Below are 22,206 nucleotides of genomic sequence, written 5' to 3' on the forward strand. Positions count from 1 at the left end.
TCCTATTCCTCATAATTCTTCTCTCATGTTTTTCAATTTTCCCATGTTCTTATCTTCCATCTCATTCCTCACTTCACTCCTCCTCCTTCCTCTCCATCAACCGCACTCTACATCCACACCCCTCCTTCTCTTTCCTTCCCTCATGCTTTCCTCTTCATTCCCCACCCTCCCTCTGCTTCTCTCAACACCCTCCCTCTGCTTCTCTCAACACCCTCCCTCTGCTTCTCTCAACACCCTCCTCCGCCCCTCTCTCTCTCTCTACTGCTGACGGTGGTACAGGTTTCCCCCGGGAGGTGTGGTGCTCCTGTATGCAGATGGCGACGCGTGATACTGGCGCCCACCTGACCCACCTACCCCTCCCCCTCCTCTTCCCACGGCCCTGGCCCTCTTAGCACTGCACCCCCTCTTTTACGCCCAAGTTCTTTTCGACCTATTCTCAGGGGGTCTTGCTTTTTTTTCTTTCTCTCTTTTTTCTCTCTACGGGGAGGAAAGAGAGACAGCTAGAGAGAGAAAGAAGATGTGGTGTGTGTGTGTGTGTGTGTGTGTGTGTGTGTGTGTGTGTGTACCCGGTTGTATGTGGTCTATCGTGTGGCTTTCATAGGTGTGGATTGTCAAGAGTTCATGGAAGGCTTTTGGGGAACATACAGTGATATTAATCTTTTGTTTACTACATAACTTTTCCAGCACAACAGTACCAACTACAGTCTACATAATCAACTATCTACTATGCAATTAATCACCCCATTACATCACCAACACCACCTGCAATCACTACTTTATACACTCAACCAACCAACCAACCAACACCTTTAACTATCACCTACAAAATCAACCACCCCCCACAACACCCCTACATAACTCCCACTACACAACACCTATGGGGGGGAGGGGTATATACCCTATCACAGTATTTCACAGTGAAATCTTGCCAGTAAGTTACCCATCACGACCGTAGTGAGTCAGAGAAGAAGATATCGTGTACAGATCCAACACCTAGTCACACCACGAGAGGCTGATAACTACTTCAAACAAACAAACAAACAAGGAAAACAAATAAAACAAACAAGCTACCGAGGTTTTACAAGTCACTGGAACCTCCTGAAGTGGCAAAGTTCAGAGTAGAATGTTAGGGCATTCATCAAAGCTCCTTCGGTGACGCCGTGCGGTCTACTCATTTACATACAGTCGTTATTCACAGTGAGTTAAGAGACTTGTGGGTCAGGCAACTCCGAGGTCATCAAATTGGTCTCTGCAAATATTATCAATCACGTAATATACTCAATGGATGATTTAGTTAGGAATTACTTTCTTGAAAATTCTTTTAGAGTGATGTAAAAATACTTGGTGGCATTTGTTAAGAATATTTTGTCATTAAAAAAAACGGATTAAATTCCTCAGGTCCGATTGGTACTTCTGTGTAGGATGAAAAGTAAATCAAGATCAGTCAGAGATGAAGCTCGATACACCTTGTATACAACACCCATTACACTATCCCTACACTACACCAACCATACACCCCCTACACAACACCAACATTCCCCACACACCCCCTACACCCTCTACACACCCCCTACACATCACCAACACCCCCTACACCCCCCCTACACAACACAGCGTCCGGCTCCACTACACAAGACCAGTATGTAAATGAGGAAGGGAGGGTGGGCAGTAAAGTCTGGCTATCAACTAGTAAACCGTGTGGTACTGCCGGGTCAAGCGTCCCCTGTCTGACCTCCCGCCTCGACCTCTCACAACCTCGCATGACCTCATATAACCCCGCACAACCTCATCTAACCTCGCACGTGCTCACACAACCTAATATAACCTCGTAATACCTCCTATAACCTCGAACGACCTCATATAACCTCGCACGACCTCATATAACCTCGCACGACCTCATATAACCTCGCACGACCTCATATAACCTTCATATAACCTCGCACGACCTCATATAACCTCGCACGACCTCATATAACCTCGCACGACCTCATATAACCTCGCACGACCTCATATAACCTCGCACGACCTCATATAACCTCACACAACTTCATATAACCTCGCACCACCTCACATAACCTCATGTAACCTGTTAAGACCTCCTATAACCTCGCACGACCTCATATAACCTCACACGACCTCATATAACCTCGCAAGACCTCACACAACCTCACAAGACCTCATATAACCTCCCACGACCTCACATAGCCTCGTACAACCTCACATAACCTCGCACGACCTCACATACCTCGCACGACCTCACATATCATACGGCTCCAACAAGACCTGTAAACCAACACCAAACGCCGCACCCCTTAAGTGACCAAATTAATCCACTTAAGGGTGTGGGTCAGAATTCAGAAAGAGTTAATTTTGTCCCTTAAGTGATACCCAGTTTAGGGTATCACTTTAACTTAGGTCAGGCAGTTAAGGGCCTTCAGTCTACAGTTAAAGGGACTATTCAACTTTGGAGCCTTTGAGGATAATGGTTTAGCCTTTTATGGACATTGGTTTAACCTTTTATGGACATTGGTTTAACCTTTTATGGACATTGGTTTAACCCTTTGAGAACGATGGCTTAATTGTCGCCGGCTAGGTAATCGATGACAGGGATCACACATTCCCCCGTTTGGCTTAATGGCTAGAGGGAAGAAGTACATGAGGTGGCTTTTCAGGGATTAAACCAGTTTGTCACGGGAGGAGGTATGCAGGTTTGATTTTTGAATGGAAAACCAGTTTTATTTTTTGTAATGAAGAAAGTTTACCACAGAGTTAGGTTTCAGACATACGCCAGTTTACAGCTACCCTTCAGACATACAGTTTACCTTACAGGTCCCTTTGAGATACAAGACATAGTTGAGGGGGTGGTGAGTGGCTCTGTGAGGCAGTAAGTGTGAGGGTGAAAACAAGTGGTGAGGAAACAGTGGTGTGGTAGTGGTGTGAGGGGGTGGTGGTGGTGTGAGAGTGAGTGGTGTGTGAGGTGGTAAGTGTGTGAGGTGGTGAGTGGTGTGAGGTGGTGAGTGAGGTGGTGAGTGATGTGGGGTAGTGAGGTGGTGTGAGGTGAGTGGTGTGAGGGGGTGGTGAGTGGTGTGAGGGGGTGGTGAGTGGTGTGGAGGGGGAAGTGAGTGGTTTATAGGACAATCTGCCACCCTGGCCACCTATTCACCTAATAGTCCAGCCGCTCATCCAACTCTCTATCTATACAAGTCTTCCTGTCCGCCCGCTGCCCCCCTCTCCCACCCAATAGCCGCCCCTTCACCCCCTCTCCCACCCAGTAGCTGCCCCGCTCTGCCGCCCCACCCAGGTGCTGACCTAAACTACTATGAGCATCACTCAAATATTAAAATTACAGGTGGTCCAAAATGAAGAACTAAGATTCGTCACAGGTGAAAGATACCCCTTCACCAAAACCACAGCCGAGATACATAGAGACCTGAGAATAAAACCCACCAACCAGCAGCTGCCCACCCTGGCCAGCAGAATCTGGCAAAAGATAGAACGATCAGAGCAAGAACTCCTTCAAAGACTCCCACCAGATAACGACAACAACCATACATGGTTCCCAAAAAGTCACCAAATCTCAAAAGGTCCATTACCACTCCCGATCTACACGGCCAGGCAATAGACAACCTCCCTAGACCAGCATCCGCCAGTAGCGTCGGCGGAATATGAAATAAGGTCCTTAAAACACCCATATATGGGACAGGGTAGGATGTCTAGTGCCTGTACCGACAGACAATAACTAACCCATGACACAACCCTAACACACCATAAGCTTAGCTAGGCGGTCAGCCCGCCCTCTCTTACCTCCTCCTAAATTTCTTCAAATTCCGAACTATAACTTCCTTCCCCCACCTCTAATCTTCTTTCACCCCTCCTTTCTCTACAAAAAAAAGGGCGTTGAGTGGTGGTGGGCAGGGAGACCTAGAGAACGTTTACACTTGTTTCCGTAAGCCCGTGTGTGTGTTGAGGAAGGATGATGAGATGCCCCTGTGAGTATGCAGACACAGAGTTTTCCACCCACCGTCACCAATTGTTTTGACGGCGATAATCAACATATTATTGTAACTCCCAGAAACTTAGCCAGGGACAGTAACTTACCGCATTAATCTCCCCGCCACACCACACAACAATGGCCACCACCTGGGTACTACCTTGGCCACACACACACAACGTAAACAATGGTAGCTCCTCCATACATAAACGGGGTATTGTAGTTCATTCATAAACACTTCGCTTCGGTGTAATATGATCCCCCACTTCATTTATTAGTGGTAAGTTGTTCTTCTTCCTCTTATTTCCTCTTTTTTCCCGCATCTTCTCTCGGTTTTTCTTCTCCTTCTTTACTTATTTTCTTCCTCTATTTTTATTCTTCAGACACAAGAGAGCTATACGTGTAAAGAATTTCTTGCGCCTAACGTAAAACAGTCTCACAACGCCAGGCGAATGCCAGCCTCTAAAAGTGTAACATATACTACTGCCTTAACCAAGAGATCGTCTTCGCAATATTTATACGCCTGAGTGTGAACGCTTGAGACGCTTTCCGGCCGCCAGACAGCTTACAGCAATAAATAAAGCAGGAGGAGGAAAAATAATGCGTATTCATCCAGAAGTGAGACGCAAGGCAGCTACAGGGGGTCACCATCCATCTTAGTGGTTAGGTAATATCAGCTGAGGTGCCGCCGTGACCCCTCCCCCCGCCCCGAGAGTCGCGAGCTGTCACCCTGAAGGCCATTATCTGCCTCGTCTCATAGCGCACACCTAGGTGAAGAACAGCCCAGTTTCCCTTGATTCATGACTCCGAGTATTGAGGCGTCGCGGGGAAGATTTTTTTTTCTGCGACAATTTTTTACTCTTTGTTTTTTTGGAGGTGTATATTTTTGTTTTTGGGGGGGGGGGCATATTTTAAAATTTAAAATACATCAACTACTAACGAGGAAAAGTAAGTACAGCAACAAACTATTAACGAAAAAAAGGAACTTATAAACTAAAGCACAAGCGTAATTCGCAACTATTAACGAGGACCACAAACATTCGCTCAGGTAACGTGAGAACTGAACATTTATTTCATCCAGAGTGCATTCAATTCCCACCCAGTACCCAGGAAGGCATTATCCCAGGGGCATATAACTAATGCCCCGCGCGTCAAAGCCTCTCGATAACGGAGATAACACGACAACACCTCAGATTTATTCCTTAGTACTATAAACTCACTGACTCGTTATCAAACACGAGACCATTCAGAAGTGAGAGAAAACAGACCAAGAGAGACATTAAAGTTGTAAAAGTCTGGTTAATGTTTCAGTTAAGTCAGTAGGTGAGGCAATATTATTTTGACGTTACTTGTGTTTCTTTTTCAGTCTATCTATGACCTTTATTTGACCTTATTTGACCTTTAGAGCGTATTGGTGCTTCCTAGCTCTTGTAGTCATGTGATATAATTATATAGTTCAAGGGTCAATGTGTTATATAACTCAAGGTGTAAGTGTCAGTCTTTCCTCTATAATTGACCCCTAAAAAATCATTAAACTTTCGACTGTAATTTGTTTTGTAATTAGTCAGGTAACTCACCTTGGTGTCGGAGAGGCAGAAGCAAGCATCAGGACAAGTGACGACAGCAGCCGCCTCTCGCAACAGCAGCGTCGCCGTCACCACTACCACACTCGTCCCGACCCCGAGCATCCTGCGGGAGGGAGGAAGTCAGTGGTGATATACATACAGACGAATAACATTTAATAACAATCGTACAAATGACAGTGATGATGATCCTGTACCAAGACAATAAACTTATGAAAGATACACAACTTCAGAAACAGTTCCTAAAATAGAAATTACGCCGGTAAACACGATTTTCTCTTGAACTTTATGTTAAAAAGAGCGATGATTAACGTCCAAAGTTAAACACATCTTAGTTCGCTAGAATATACAACCAAAAATCAATCTGTTTATCATAAATTTGGTGCAGGCTAAGAAGTAATGACGTCACTCGGAGTTACCCCCTCCACGTAAACAAACAGTTGAGCATCTGGAACCCAGCCGCCTACACCCACACACCAGACGCCGGGGTGAGCTATAATTGACAACAGACAGACTAACCTTCACGCTGAATAACTTATAACTATCAATGAAAAGATAATTAATCCTTTTCTCTCTCTCTTACACACACACACACACACGAAGCTCCTCGGCGTCACCATAGAAAACAAACTAAATTGGAAACCACACGTCAGTGAAGTTGTCAAATCCTCCAGTTTCCGTCTCCACCTCCTCCGCCGACTCAAGTCCCTCGGAGTTCCTGCACCCGAGCTCCTCAGTGTTTACTCAACATTCATACTTCCCAAGCTCACCTATGCCTCCCCTACCTGGTCTTCCTCCCTAAATGCCACACAACGTAAACACCTAGAAAAAGTGCAAAGAGGGCATGCAAGATTATTCTCTCCCCTTCCTACTCCACATATCAAGAAGCGCTCAACACACTGACCCTTTCGACTCTCACTGACCATCACCACGACCTCATCTGCAAATTTGGTAAGAAGCTTCTACACCATCCTCGACACCGGCTCCTACTACCACCTGAGATCCCTAGTCCGAGAATTGCTGTTCGACACCACAACCGCATCCAGCCCATACGTGCACGAACTGATCGCTATAAGAACAGCCCAGTCCCAACCATTGTAAAAATTATCAATAACTTGTAATAAACCAGTGTATTCACTCCCAGTAAATACTACTTCTTGCACTGTCACTATGTTGAAATGCCCTGTAGTTTGAGCTTTTCCCCATCTAGTTATTATATATCTTATTTATATCACTTATGTTATTTGTATATTATTTGTAATTCGAAACCCATTCCCCAATTATGTAACTGTATATTTTCAGCCTTCTGGCTGCCAAGCTCTTTCAATAAACCGTTAATTATTATTATTATTATTTATCACACACACACACACACACACACACACACACACACACACACACACACACACACACACACACACACACACACACACACACACACACACACACACACACACACACACACACACACACACACACACACACACACACACACACACACACACACACACACACACACACACACACACACACACACATACACACACGGGTTCCTGCGTACAGTACGTCACACAGCTAAACAGTGGCTCTAATGCTGGTTATCTGGGATCACCTGAAGATTAATGACCCCAGTGTATTTCACCTGATGAATAAACACCCTAACGCTACCCTGGAGTTAAGGTGGTTAATCTTGAGGTGAAATAAGCTGAGGTGTCTAATATTAATGTGAAATAAGCTGAGGTATGTAAAATAAGCTGGTGCCTAATATCAAGGTAAAATAAGCTGAAATGTTTAATCTTGAAGTGAAATAAGCTGAGGTGTCTAATCTTGAAGTGAAATAAGCTGAGGTGTCTAATCTTGAAGTGAAATAAGCTGGTGTCTAATCTTGAAGTGAAATAAGCTGGTGTCTAATGTTCAAGTGATCCGATATCTGATGGTGATACAAAGGCCAGGAGGACGTCAACCCAACCATGGCAGAGGTAACTAAGATGACAGAGAAACGAATCTTGATAACTGTACGAATATATCTGATAAAGCGAGTGAGTTCCAATCTATATAGGTCCCAATCGCAATGGTTCTTAGTTGTAAGGGGTTTTAGTTCTAATGGGCCTAGTTGTAAGAGGTTTAAGTCCTAATGGGCACAGTCTAGTTGGGTTAAGCTACTAGGGGTGAGCTAAAACTGTGGGTATCTTGGGATTGTTGACTATTTCACCCGTAGTTTACCGTAAACATAAACACGAAAGGAGAACATCCTATTTTAGATTTACCGACGGCCATTAAACACACGTACAGTACAGCCACATCTTACCAGCCTCCACGAGTTAGTTAAGACCAAGTGCGTCACACCCTAACACTGAAACTATCATACAGTACTCAACAGGAGTCTTCACTGTGTCAAGGTAGGGGGGGGGGAGGAGGAGGAAGAGGAGACGGAAGAGGAAGAAGATGAGGAAGAGAAGGAGGAGGAGGAAGAAAATGCGGAGGAAGAAAAGGAAGAAGATGAGGAAGGTTAGGAGGAGAAAAATAAGGAGGAAAATGATGAGAAGTAGCCGGAATATGAAGAGGAGGAGGAAGAAGAAGAAGAAGAAGAAGAAGAGGAGGAGGAGGAGGAGGAGGAGGAGGAGGAGGGTTTTAACTATGCCTTGTACACAAACAGTCAGCATGAGGGACGTACAGACAGGTTCAATTATACCCTGAGCTTCCTGTGGCTTGATTATATCGTTCATGAGGCTGAGGAGTCCTGGTGGTCGAGTCCTCCCGTGTTAGTAGACGGTGAAGGGAGTGTTGATGTACTGGAAGGGAAGGGAAGGGAGAGGCGGAAGGGAAGGAGAGGAGAGGAGGGAAGGGATGGGAAGGGGTGTAGTGTGTGAAGAGGATGTGTTTATAGACGTGAGTGTTTAGTGTGTTTATATACGTGTGTGTTTAGTGTGTTTATAGACGTGTGTGTTTATAGACGTGAGTGTTTAGTGTGTTTATAGACGTGAGTGTTTAGTGTGTTTATAGACGTGAGTGTTTAGTGTGTTTATAGACGTGAGTGTTTAGTGTGTTTATAGACGTAGTTTAGTGTGTTTATAGACGTGTGTATGTTTATAGTGTGTTTATGTGTTTAGACGTGTTTTAGTGTTTATAGACGTGTGTGTGTGTGTGTGTGTCAGGTGTGTTTACAGCTGCCGTGTCCCTCAATGCCAAGCGTCCGGGGAGGAGGTGAGCCTCTTAGGCTTATCTGGCAAACAAAGCAGGTTGATACATATTTAACTCCTCCGATTGTTCAAACCATGGGGATGAGGGTGTGTGTTGTGTGTGTTAGAAGCCTGAAGATAGATGGGAGGGAGGGAGGAGGGAGGGAGGAGGAGGAGGAGGGAGGGAGGAGGGGCCTGAGGAGGGAGGAGGGAGGGGGAGGGAGGAGGGGAGGAGGAGGAGCCGGTAAGAATAGACACAGTGAATACGTCTTCCCGGAAACACCCTGTACCTACCTCACCCTCTGGCCTCCTCTCTCCTCCTCACCCTCTCCTCACCTCACAGTCTCTCTCCGTCTCTCTCCCTCCTGACCCTCTCACCCTCTCCTCACCTCCTCGTCTCTCTCCTCACCTCTCAGTGTCCCTCTCTCCCACCTCACTCTCACAGCCTCTCTCCTCACCCCTCACAGTCTCTCCTCCTACCTCCACAGCCTCTCCTCACCTCCTCACCCAGCCTCTCCTCCCTCACCTCTCACAGTCTCTCTCCTCACCTCTCACAGCCTCTCTCCTCCTCCTCACCTCTCTCTCCCCTCCCACCCTCCCACAGTCTCTCTCCCTCACCTCCTCACAGTCTCTCTCCTCTCTCTCTCTCCCTCACAGTCTGCTCTCCTCACCTCTCACAGTCTCTCTCCTCACCTCACCTCTCTCCCCACAGTCTCTCTCCTCACCTCATGTCTCTCCCACAGTCTCTCCTCACCTCTCTCACCTCACAGTCTCTCTCTCTCTCACCTCTCACAGTCTCTCTCTCTCACTCTCTCCCTCAGTCTCTCTCAGTCTCTCTCCTCACCTCTCGCACTCTCATCCTCACCTCTCTCACCTTCACTATGTAGGAGGAAACACCATCATCACAATGTTGTTAAGACAGGAGGTTTGATTAAATGGTCCAGTCCTAAAGGTTCCAGTCCAAATGGCCCCAGTCCTAATGGTCCCAGTCCTAAAGGTTCCAGTCCAAATGGCCCCAGTCCTAATGGTCCCAGTCCTAACGAACTCCAGTCTTAATGGTCCTTTATCTAATGCACCCTGGTCCTAATAGTCAGGTTAGATTAGGTTGGGCCGTATTAGGACTCGACCCATTTGTCTAGCAGGTGAAAAGGACAGGTTCATTACACACCTGATGATCTGTTGTGATTTTGTTGACACTCTTGTTATCTTTCTCAGTCTATATTTCTCATCATCCATTGATAAAATTTTCTACCCAAATAAAGTCATAAATTAATTGATCTTTGACCCTAAAAGACGGTATTATACTTCTGTTCTACTTCACAAACTATCTATTACAAATACTAATATCAGTGTATTTAGGATTGGGAGCGTCATTCATAACCGAGCAACCAATAAGAGATGTGAATGAATTACGTCCCACCAGAGAATCAGCTGAAGCGATGAGACGAGATCGACTGGGAGGAATCACACCCTGGACAGGCATAGTCAGCTGATCACCGGATGTAAACAAACCACCATTACACTCGTTGACGACACACCAGAGAGAGCTACACTCCGAGAAATGACAATGTTATGTAAATATCCCGATAATGGGCGTGGGTTAGGGTGATGAGAGGGTCTTGAAGCTATTACAAGACGTGTTACAAGCTGATGATGGCGATATAAACAAACAAACATACACACACAAATACATATATAAATACAACTTATAGACAGACAATTATCCACACACACACACACACACACACGTACACTCAGACAGACAACAACAACAAGGCTCCAGCAAACAAACTTATACATACATACACATACACACACGTATACACTCAAGCAGGAAACAACAACAACAACAGCAGAAACAAACACACTCGGAGGCTGGGGACATATAATACTGAACACCACAACAGTACTAGACAACAACTGCTATACCACCTCCATCCTGCACCAAAATAACACTTCTTGAGGCTTGGCTGGGGTCAGGTCTCTCTCTCTCTCTCTCTCTCTGTCTCTCTCTCTCTCTGTCTCTCTCTCTCTATGTGGTCTCTGTGTCTGTCTGTCTGTCTCTACTTCTCTCGTGGTCTTGTGTCTCCCTTCTTCTTGCCTGTCTACATGTAAACTCATTCACAACTTAGGGACTCCAAGGACCCAGCACACACACACACACACACACACACACACACACACACACACACACACACACACACACACACACACACACACACACACACACACACGACGCTACAACAGTGAGGAGGCGGGATCTAGAGGGTGAGAGAACCTATATCTACGTTGCCCATAAGAGTGCGAGTCACCCCCACTAGTGTCTCTCTTACTTAGGTCTCATACCCCGTGTGTGTGTGTGTGTGTGTGTATGTGTGTGTATTTATCATTACATTGTGTGCTAGTGCAATATACGTTTACCTGTGTGCACATTGTGTGTGTTACTTACACTTGTATGTACTTAGCTTATGCATTTATACGCCTGCGTCAATATACAGCATTGTTGATTCCCCACTGTGTGTGTGTGTGTGTATGTGTGTGTGTGTGTGTGTGTGTATGTGTGTGTGTGTGTTTGTGTGTGTATGTGTGTGTGTATCTTTGATCAGTGTATAATTATCAACCAGCTCGTGTTTCCTCTCTCTCTTCTATTCCCCCTCCTACTCTCTTCCTCCTCTTCTTCACCTCCTCCTTCTACCCGTCTCTTCGTTAACCCTCCCGCCTTCCTCTCCTCTCTTCGTTCACCCCTACTCCTCCTCCTCCTCCTCCTCCTCCTCTTCTTCCTTCTCTTCTTCCCTTCGTTCTCCCTTCCTTCCCTTTCCCCCACTCTTCGTTCTCCCATCTACCTCATCCTCCCCTTCCTATTTTCCTCTCTTCTCTTCCTGTACCATCCTTCCCTCTCCCTTTTCCGTCCCTCTCTCCTATCCTTCCTGTATTGCATTTATATAATTTTTTTTTCTTCACAACTTTGCCACTCGTCAAAACTGCATTAAAAGAATAAATATGATTTCTAATATACGTATAGAAAGTATAAAAGAAAGTATACATGGATGTTTTATACTTGCTATCACTTCTTCTTTGTTGTTATCTATACATTCATCTCTCTCTCTCTCTCTCTCTCTCTCTCTCTCTCTCTCTCTCTCTCTCTCTCTCTCTCTCTCTCTCTCTCTCTCTCTCTCTCTCTCTCTCTCTCTCTCTCTCTCCCATAAACAAACGCATCACAGTTTATTGACTTGGTGTTTACGTTTCCACTGATGACTGTGTGAGTTGTGAATTGTACCGACCCTTTACCTACAACCTCCTGGATCCTTTTGTGTCACTTCTGTTTGGTCTTTCTGTGGTGACTCTAAACGATGGCCTTAACACCCTCTCATTCCTATACTTCCTCTTTCTTTTATACATTATCTTCTTCTCATCCCATCAGAGAAATAAATAAACAGATCCTTCCTCCGTTTGTTTCTTATGCGTCCACCTTTCTCTGTCCTCATACACGCCTCCTTCATCTGTTCTCGTACACGCCTCCTTCATCTGTTCTCATACACGCCTCCTTCATCTGTTCTCGTACACGCCTCCTTCATCTGTTCTCATACACGCCTCCTTCATCTGCCCTCATACACGCCTCCTTCGTCTATCCTTACACACGCCTCCTTCCTATGTCCTCACACACGTCTCCATCTATCCTCACACACGTCCACCTCCCCCCGTCCTCACACACGCTTACCTCTTCCTCCCTCTGTCCTCACACACGCCTCCCCACACACACACGCCCGCTTCCCCGCCCTCCTCCCGCCCTCTCAGTAGCCCGTCCTGATTGCAGACCCGTCCGCTGGGCCTTTGCACATCATGAATTATGAGACCACTTATCGCTCCAATATTTCAAATAGCATAGTTCCCCCCTCCCCTCTCCCTCTTTATCCCCCCCCGTGTTCTTCCAACTCCTCCCCTTATCATCAGGACCTCTCATCTCTCTTCTTCCTCTGCCTCCACTCCCCACCTTTGTACCTCCCTTTCCTTTCTCTTTGTCGTTTCCTTCTCCTCCCAATTTCACATGTCCTTGCAGGCACCCGACCAATCGCTTGAGGGATCTCACAACCAATCACAACTTGAGGAATCCCACAACCAATCACAACTTGAGGAATCCCACAACCAATCACAACTTGAGGAATCCCACAACCAATCACAACTTGAGGAATCCCACAACCAATCACAATTTGAGTAAATCCACAGCCAATCATAACGTTATGTTTTTGTCGTTGTGACTTATTTTCCAGTGACCTTCTGTAACCTGTGTTCATTCCTCCTCTCCCCTCCCCTCCCCTCCTCTTTCCCCTTTGCCCTTCTCTCCCTTCCAATTTGTCTCCCTCTCCCTCTTTACTACCCTACATGAGATCTGACGCCTCAGGATGACTCTCGACCTAACCTTAACCTAACCTAACGTAATGTAGCCCAACCTGAGAAAAGTTTAATTGAATTAGGTTAAAGTTTATGTCTGGTTAAGTTATTCTCAATTACGTTAGGTTTAAGTTAGGTTACACACACACCTCCAAAACTGAATTATAATATTAGTTAAAAATAAAATACTTGGTAGGGTATATAACGAGAGGAGAGGGTGAGAGAGATCGCGGGCCATCAGAAACCTGCCAGAGCTGTTTTGTTTACATCAGCTGAGGAGGAAGGTTTGACCCAGCGCTCTCTACCATCAACATGAAGGTGGATTATGTTAATGTAGGGAAGTGTAGTTACTGTAGTATTTGCGGTAGTTTAAGTGCGGTAATTGTGGTAAATAAAAAATAAAAAAATAAAAATAAAATAAGCTTAAATAAAACTAAAACAGAAAAATAAATCCTCTCATACCTAGCCACCAGCCTGGAATCCGAGGATGAAGACAGCTGCGGTAATGAGGATTTAACAGCACAGCACAGCACAGCACAGCACACAACACGACAACACTACCTCATATAAACACACCTTAAGGGCCTCCCCACGACACACTTAATACACTCGGTACATTCTACACTAGTACAGTATTAGTGCTGGGTATTACGCCCTCCTCATCCTCCTCTTCCCTTACTGGTCAAATGGGCCCCGAGTCTTAAGAATGCTTAGATTAAACTAACCCACAGTGCCCCAGCTTAACCTAACCTAACCTAACCTAACCTAACCTAACCAAACCTAACCTAATCTAACCTAACCTAACCTAACCTAATCCTTATACATTACCTCATTTATAATCATTCCATATTACGTCATTTCCTGTCATCATTTATCTCTGTTATTGTTATTTCATGTTATTTATCTTTTATCACATAGTTAGTGATTTATTGGGTATAATTTTGGGGGGACTTGTGTGATCATAATTAAGGTGAGGATTAGCGACAAACACCTGAGGTTAATTAATTATTCTGGAGGTATTAATGATTCGATTCATATTCCTGTCTGTCTGTCTGTCTGTCTTGACTGTGGTAATAGAGGGGGACAGACAGACACAGAGAGACAGACAGACAGACAGACAGATATAATACTGTGGCCTCTAATGACCACCGACTGCAACATAAACACGACAAATACTCACGACAAGAAACAAACAAAGAAACAAACAGACAAACAAACAAAATCTTTTAATTTATAAAATGTATTCGAGGGCAGAGTACAGTACGGGGTGATACACTGATACCTGCAACGTAATGGTGCAAGGAAAGATTGTGGTTCTGTCTGTTTTTGTTTCTGTCTTTACCTGTCTTTGTCTGTCTGTCTTTGTCTCTATGCCTGTCTCTCTGTCTGTCTGTCTTTGTCTCTATGCCTGTCTCTCTGTCTGTCTGTCTTTGTCTCTATGCCTGTCTCTCTGTCTGTCTGTCTTTGTCTCTATGCCTGTCTCTATGCCTGTCTCTCTGTCTGTCTGTCTTTGTCTCTATGCCTGTCTCTCTGTCTGTCTGTCTTTGTCTCTATGCCTGTCTCTCTGTCTGTCTATCTTTGTCTCTATGCCTGTCTCTCTGTCTGTCTGTCTTTGTCTCTATGCCTGTCTCTCTCTGTCTGTCTTTGTCTCTATGCCTGTCTGTCTGTCTGTCTGTCTTTTTGTCTCTGTGCCTGTCTCTCTGTCTGTCTGTCTTGTCTCTATGCCTGTCTCTCTGTCTGTCTGTCTTTGTCTCTATGCCTGTCTCTGTCTGTCTGTCTTTGTCTCTATGCCTGTCTCTGTCTGTCTGTCTTTGTCTCTATGCCTGTCTCTGTCTGTCTGTCTTTGTCTCTATGCCTGTCTCTCTGTCTCTGTCTGTCTTTGTCTCTATGCCTGTCTCTCTCTGTCTGTCTGTCTTTGTCTCTATGCCTGTCTCTCTGTCTGTCTGTCTTTGTCTCTCTATGCCTGTCTCTCTGTCTGTCTGTCTTGTCTCTATGCCTGTCTCTCTGTCTGTCTGTCTTGTCTCTATGCCTGTCTCTCTGTCTGTCTGTTCCTTTGTCTCTATGCCTGTCTTCTGTCTGTCTGTCTTTGTCTCTATGCCTGTCTCTCTGTCTGTCTGTCTTTGTTCTATGCCTGTCTCTCTGTCTGTCTGTCTTGTCTCTATGCCTGTCTCTCTGTCTGTCTGTCTTTGTCTCTATGCCTGTCTCTCTGTCTGTCTGTCTTTGTCTCTATGCCTGTCTCTTGTCTGTCTGTCTTTTGTCTCATGCCTGTCTCTCTGTCTGTCTGTCTTTGTCTCTATGCCTGTCTGTCTGTCTGTCTGCCTTTGTCTCTATGCCTGTCTCTCTGTCTGTCTGTCTTTGTCTCTATGCCTGTCTCTCTGTCTGTCTGTCTTTGTCTCTATGCCTGTCTCTCTGTCTGTCTGTCTTTGTCTCTATGCCTGTCTCTCTGTCTGTCTATCTTTGTCACTGTCTATCTATATCTTTCTCTCTCACTCTGTTTCGGTTTTTCTTTGTTTTTTTGTTTTTTCTTTTTTTCTCTATTTGTGTTTTTCTGTCTCTCGTTCTTTGTTTTTCTCTATTTGTTTCCTTTTTTCTTTATATCTCTCTGTCTCTCTCCACGTTTCTCTTCCTTCCTTCCCTTTCTCCCTCCCTCCTTTCCTCTATCCCTCTTACTCATTCATCCTCCCTTTCTCTAACCCTCTTATCGAACTACCCTTCCTCCCTTCCTCCTATCCACATACTCTCCTCCCTCCCTCTATCTCTCCTATCCTCCTACCTACCCTCTCTTCCCCTCCCTCTATCTCTCCAATCCACTTACCCTCTATCCCTCCTAGCCTCCACACCCACTCCCTTACCTACCATCAGACAACTGCCCCTTAACCCTTGCACAAGTGACCCCTCGACCCTTGTGGCTCTAATGGTGCTGTTACGTCCCTTTGAACCCCCTGTTAGTGGGTCGTCCAGGCCACTAATTCTTTCCCCTTCCCTCCTGACTATTGGACCCATCCCCCACCTCCTAATGGCTAGCCTCGTTACCCACACACACACACACACAGTCGGGTTACACACATACACACACACACACACACACACACACAGGCGAGTCTCCCATCCTTTTCTTACTGTTCACTCGTTGCATGACTCCCGGGGTTATTGGTGTGTGTGTGTGTGTGTGTGTGTGTGTGTGTGTGTGTGTGTGTGTGTGTGTGTGTGTGTGTGTGTGTGTGTTTCTCTTCTGTACACCATTACACACTCTTCGTTATGTACATTAAGGTCAACTCTATGTACAATTGTTTACTTAAAGTGGCTATAAATCTCACTCCTTGTTTAGTGTTCTTGGATAAATACTGTTTGTCTTATGTATAAATAAAACAGCCAACTTCAACGTAAAACACACACACACTCAAACCCTCATTCCTAAACACCTGACTTAGCTTATAACTGGAGTGTATATATTAAACTGATTCTAAACCTTCATAAAATCCCGTCACATTTCCCACTTGAACATAAGCCTCTGCCATGATAACTCTGGACGCTGTTGACGAATACCATGAAAGAGGTGACCACAATACTTAGTTCCTTATGTGTATTACTGACTCGCCTCTAAGCTGGGATAGAGATACAATACATAAAAGATAAAATTAACAATGTGGGATTTAATATTTTACTTATCATTTGATCATAATAAGAACATTAACATACATTTACAACATATAAAAAACCTCCATATATATAGGACCTCTCTCTCTCTCTCTCTCTCTCTCTCTCTCTCTCTCTCTCTCTCTCTCTCTCTCCATAAAATGTTAGTTGAGGGTTTGACATCTAACGGACCCTCGATATAATGGACTTTCATCTCTATAGAGTATCACTACTTGGAGGTTTCACATCTAATATACCATCGATATAACGGATTCTCCTCTCCCTATAGTCCGCTAAATGGAGCTTTCACGGCTACTTCCATGTCCCTTAATACGTAATGTACAGTTGTGGACAAGTTTCCCTGGACACGTGGTGATATGTTGCATGTAGGTGAAGGAATTAGAATTATATATTATTTTCGCAGTTCTTTCTACAGATCTGACCTATATGAGGACAACCACCATAACTAGAAACTCCAGAAGCATAATTATTGTCAGTTTCAAACACGACAGAAACCACTTCCTTCTCTGTCTGTCTGTCTGTCTGTCTGTTATTGTTTTTCTCTTCCACATAAGCTAAGTCAGTTTCTCTCACAAGCTATCTCGGTTTTATCTTTATTTCTAATTCTCTTCACCCCTCTCTCTTTCTTTCTATTTTACTATCTCTCCTTCTCTCTCTCTCTCTCTCTCTCTCTCTTCCTCTCCTTCATCATGTCTCTCTCTCTCCATTGCTTCTCCATTGTCCATATGTCAGTCTTTATATGTCTGAGAAACTGTCTGTCTGTCTTCTGTTTATTTCTCTCTGAAACTTATATATCTGTCTCCTTTTCGTTGTTTCTGTCTATTTTTCTGTGTGTGTGTGTGTGTGTGTGTGTGTGTGTGTGGTACCCCCTCTATGTGTGAGACGTAGAGGTAATAAGAGTCACTAACATGTGTTTTGGTAAGATATATACTTAATGGTTAGTAACACAGTGTTTCTTACCTGTATCCTCGTGTTATTGTGTTACTGTTGTGTTTGTGTTTGTTGTGTTTGTGTTTCTTCGTTATTGTGTTAATGTGTTAAAGTAGTTTGTGTTTCTATGTAAATGTGTGTTTTGTATTTCTGTGTTTTTGTGTTGCTGGATGTGTTATGTTTGCTGCTGATGCTTATCTAGATTAAGTTCCGTTAAGTTAGATTAAGGTTAAGTTAGATTAAAGTGAAGTCACGTCACTTTAGGTTAGGTTAGGTTAGGCCCCATTTGTTCAATCATCTCACGTACACAATGCCACGAACCTAACCATACACACTAAGCGACAATACCTTCTCGTCTCCATCCATTACCCATTTTTCTACGGTAATTTACTCCACTGGAAGTCAGGGGGAGAGAAAAACTCAATAAATTAGGCTTCAAAGAGCAGGTGGAGGGGGGAAAGAGGGGGGGCATAAATCCCGGGTGAGTGTGGCCCCGTGGGGGATGGCGGAACGTGACCTGCACACACAAGTGGACAGATACCCGGGGCCACCACTACTACCCGGGGCCCCCATTACTACCAGGGGCCACTACCACTACCCTGATCCCTGGTGACACAAGTGCCACTTCCTGTGTTACTGCTACTACTACTACTACTGCTACTACTACTACTACTACTACTACCACCACTACTACTACTACTACCCTGGTCACTTATGATACTGGTGCCACTACTCGGGGCTCTTGTGATGTGAGTGCCACTTCCCGTGCTGCTAATTTACCAGTCTTAAACGACACTAAATCCCACTACCCTTATCGCCATTTCCTCACTCACTCACGACACTACCTCTAGTAACCCAGTCGTCCCAGAGGTTGTCGTTACTACCTCCAACCACCACTACTACTCCTTAACCACCATTACCACTACCCTAATCCACCACTACCCCACCAGTCCTCCTTGTCACTATTAAACCATCTCTCAACAAACTACTGCCACTAACCACCACTACCCCAATACTACACCCCACTTTATCGCCACTTAACCCTCAGTGCCATTACTCCTGCACCCCCACAGTGCCATTACTCCTGTACCCCCACAGTGCCATTACTCCTGTACCCCCACAGCGCCACATTCTGTACCCCCAGCACACCCTGCACCCCACAGTGCACACATTCTGTACCCCATTAGGTGCCATTACTCCTGTACTCCCACAGCAAGCACATTCTCCTGTACCCCACAGTGCCACATTCTGTACCCCCACAGTGCCATTAATTCCTGTACTCCCACAGTGCCATTACTCCTACCTCCCCACAGTGCTATTACTCCTACTCTCCACAGTGCCACGTGTTCATGTTCATATCTTGTTATTGTTTAGAGTTATGACGCTGGTGACACATTGCGCTCCCCCAAAAAATGTGCTGCATGTGTGTTTTATGACCTGGCGGGTGACCTCTGACCTTGACCTGCATGACCTAGTTATTACTTGACTTCTGACCTTGATCTACATGACCAAGCTACTACTTGAACTCTGACCTTGACCGACATGACCTAGCTACTACTTGACCTCTAAGTACAAGATCTCTTTATCACCTGACTCTTGACAACATGACTGAGACCTATAACCTCCTGAGTATGATAATTAACCCCTTGAGTACGATAATTAACCCCTTGAGTACGATAATTAACCCCTTGAGTATGATAATTAACCCCTTGAGTACGATAATTAACCCCTTGAGTACGATAATTAACCCCTTTAGTATGATAATTAACCCCTTGAGTACGATAATTAACCCCTTGAGTACGATAACAACCAAAACACATAAATGACACACACACACACACACACACAGTCATGAACAAGATATTCACAATAATTATATAGACCTGAATCAACATACAGGTAAATACTTATGCATTTATACCTCAATTATATATTTTTTACGTTCATTTACACTTACGATGTAAATAAAAGTCTGTAAAATAATTTCCAGTTAGTTAAAAAAAGACCTTTCAATGTTTATTTATTTTTCGTTGAATGTTTTATACTTTGTTTATTTTGCTGATTATCACACACACACACACACACACACACACACACACACACACACACACACACACACACACACACACACACACACACACACACACACACACACACACACACACCCTCTCATCTACGTCTATTTCGCCTACTCTCCACCCCATCCCCATATCCTCCGCCTCTTCTACTCCCTCCACCCACCTACGTCTAACCCTCCACCCTCTTTATCCACCTCCACTCCATTTCCACCCTGACACCATACTCTCTATCCCCATCATCTTCTTCCCCACGTCATCCATCTCCCCGCCGCCCACCTCCTGGGGTATGGGTGGGTGAGCCCATGACTTGCCAGTAAACAACACACTGAGCTGTTTTTACGCCTTACAAATCCGTGTCGGCTATTACTAAGGTCCCCCCAGGCTGTGTGACACGCATACTGACTGACCAGGGGGTGGGAGAGGAGGGTGGGGAGCATACTGACCAGACCAGGGGGTGGGAGAGGAGGGTGGGAGAGGAGGGTGGGAGAGGAAGGTGGGAGATGGTGGAAGGACGTGGGAGATAGTAGATGAAGGCTGGAAGAGGGAGCAAAATGAGGGTGGGAAAGGAAGGAAAAGGAGGGTGGGAGCGGCTGAGAGAGAGAGTGAGGACGGGTGGTGGTTCAGGAGAGGTGAGGGTGGGAGCGGCTGAGAGAGAGTGAGAGACAGACGGTGGCGATGGGAGAGACTAGAAGAGAGTGGGACGGGAGGCTAGACGTGTGTAGGAGAGGCTAGACGTGTGTAGGAGAGGACGGGTAAGAGGAGGTGACGGTAGTAAAGGAGCAGAGATAGAAATTAAATGATGCTAATTTAACGTATCGTATGTAGTTAAATTTGACGCATTGTAATATTAATTTTATATATGAAAGTCAATTTTGTGTTATAGTTTAAGTCAACCAGCTGGGTACATTCGTATATCTTTAGTTATGAGCAACATTCATCCTAGGAACCTTTATAAATCTGCCCCCTTGCTGGCGAGTGTTTACCTTACCCGGCTGTATACGAGGTAAGATGGCTGTTGTTAGATATATACCACGAACATGATGGCCACATCACTCATATTATTTTTCTTTTTGAAAACTGACGAACCGAAATCTGTAAATTAACCTAACCATACCTGACGATCCTATATATTTATTTTAAGTTAGGATAAGTGTTGTAGGCCTGTTTCACTTGATATACAAGTAGTTTTAGCTTTCGTGTTCACGATTCCTTCTCAACACTGAGAATGTTGGTTTCCCCGGACTAGGTACAGTTTCCTCCACATGAACGTACCACAGCCTGAGACTGTGTTAGGGCTCGGGTACGAGATGTAGCAACGCAGGTCTATAGTCAGGAGCTGAATGAATGGGCGTGAACCATTGAAATTACCTCGCTTGCGTGGCCACACATCAATGCTGAAGAACGCTATCACATGGATGCTTTCCTTGTTTATGTTATGCAGCACTGTTATGTAGCCACGACCGAGTGACTAAGACTGAACTACAGGGGACCAGCAAACATATTAATCCAAAGTTTCAATCACAGACTACGTTCATGTGGCGGTGTGTCCATAACTATACAGACGACACTTACTTGAGGCGGTGATTGTCGCTCCTCTGGTGGTGAGAGGCGGAAGCTGACGAGACAACACTCGATCTGTTGAAAAGAAATTCGATTTATTTAGTGAAGGAACTTTAGTGGTAACTATTGTGGTTAATTGAATGGATAATGGGGGTAGGAATTAAGGGACAGTCTAAGGGTTAAGGGATAAAGGGTAAGGGTTAAAGGACAACGGGTAAGGGTTGAGGGATAGGAAAAAGGGAAACATTAGCTTATGGGATAGACAAGGTTAAGGGCCAAGCTAAGGGTCAAGGGATAGGTTAGGGTTAAGGGATAGGCTAAGGGTTAAGTAGCAGGATAAGTGTTAAGGGATGGGCTAAAGGATAAGTGTTAAAGCCCAGACTAAGAGATAAGGGCCAGACTAAGGTATAAGGCCCAAACCAAGGGCTAAGGGCTAGAATAAGGGTTAAGGGCTAGACTAAGGGTTAAGGGAGGAGGCAACAAGTAGACAAAAAAAGATCCTTGCGAGGCTGATGGATTCTTGCCGTGATATACTATTGAGTGTGTGAATACTAAGTAGGTCTCACAGAGGTTATGCGTGTGACCAAATAAAAATATACAGTCACAGTGGTCTTACATTAACCCGGAAATATGACTGCGGGAACTTCCAGGAAATGAAATAATCGAGAAAATTCTTCATCTAATCCTCACTGGCACGCGATAGGAGGTCGCAGGAATCGACTGGTCAATCTGAAACGACCTTTGATGTCCTTTGTGTGGTAATTCTAGGGTATAATAGTCAGTACTGGCATGATCCTTAGTGATTGGAAGCCACCATCACCTAATGACCAATCAGAAGA

At 44.9% G+C, this 22,206-nt stretch overlaps 1 protein-coding gene across 1 annotated transcript in view; it reads right to left on the minus strand.

Annotated features, from left to right (window-relative positions):
* The window catches only part of LOC121876288 (leucine-rich repeat and immunoglobulin-like domain-containing nogo receptor-interacting protein 1), a 47,335-nt gene extending 25,896 nt beyond the window's left edge, over nucleotides 1-21,439 (minus strand). Inside the window, exons 1-2 of the mRNA XM_042381331.1 lie at nucleotides 21,380-21,439; nucleotides 5,569-5,680 (exon numbers count right to left, since the gene is read on the minus strand). Coding sequence (XP_042237265.1) covers nucleotides 5,569-5,679 — 111 coding nt within the window. The 5' untranslated portion in view covers nucleotide 5,680; nucleotides 21,380-21,439. The remainder of the gene's footprint in view (nucleotides 1-5,568; nucleotides 5,681-21,379) is intronic.
* Nucleotides 21,440-22,206: the final 767 nt, after the last annotated feature.

Source organism: Homarus americanus, unplaced genomic scaffold (genome assembly GCF_018991925.1).
Source record: "Homarus americanus isolate GMGI-L3 unplaced genomic scaffold, GMGI_Hamer_2.0 scaffold34921, whole genome shotgun sequence".
Classification (NCBI taxonomy): domain Eukaryota; kingdom Metazoa; phylum Arthropoda; class Malacostraca; order Decapoda; family Nephropidae; genus Homarus; species Homarus americanus.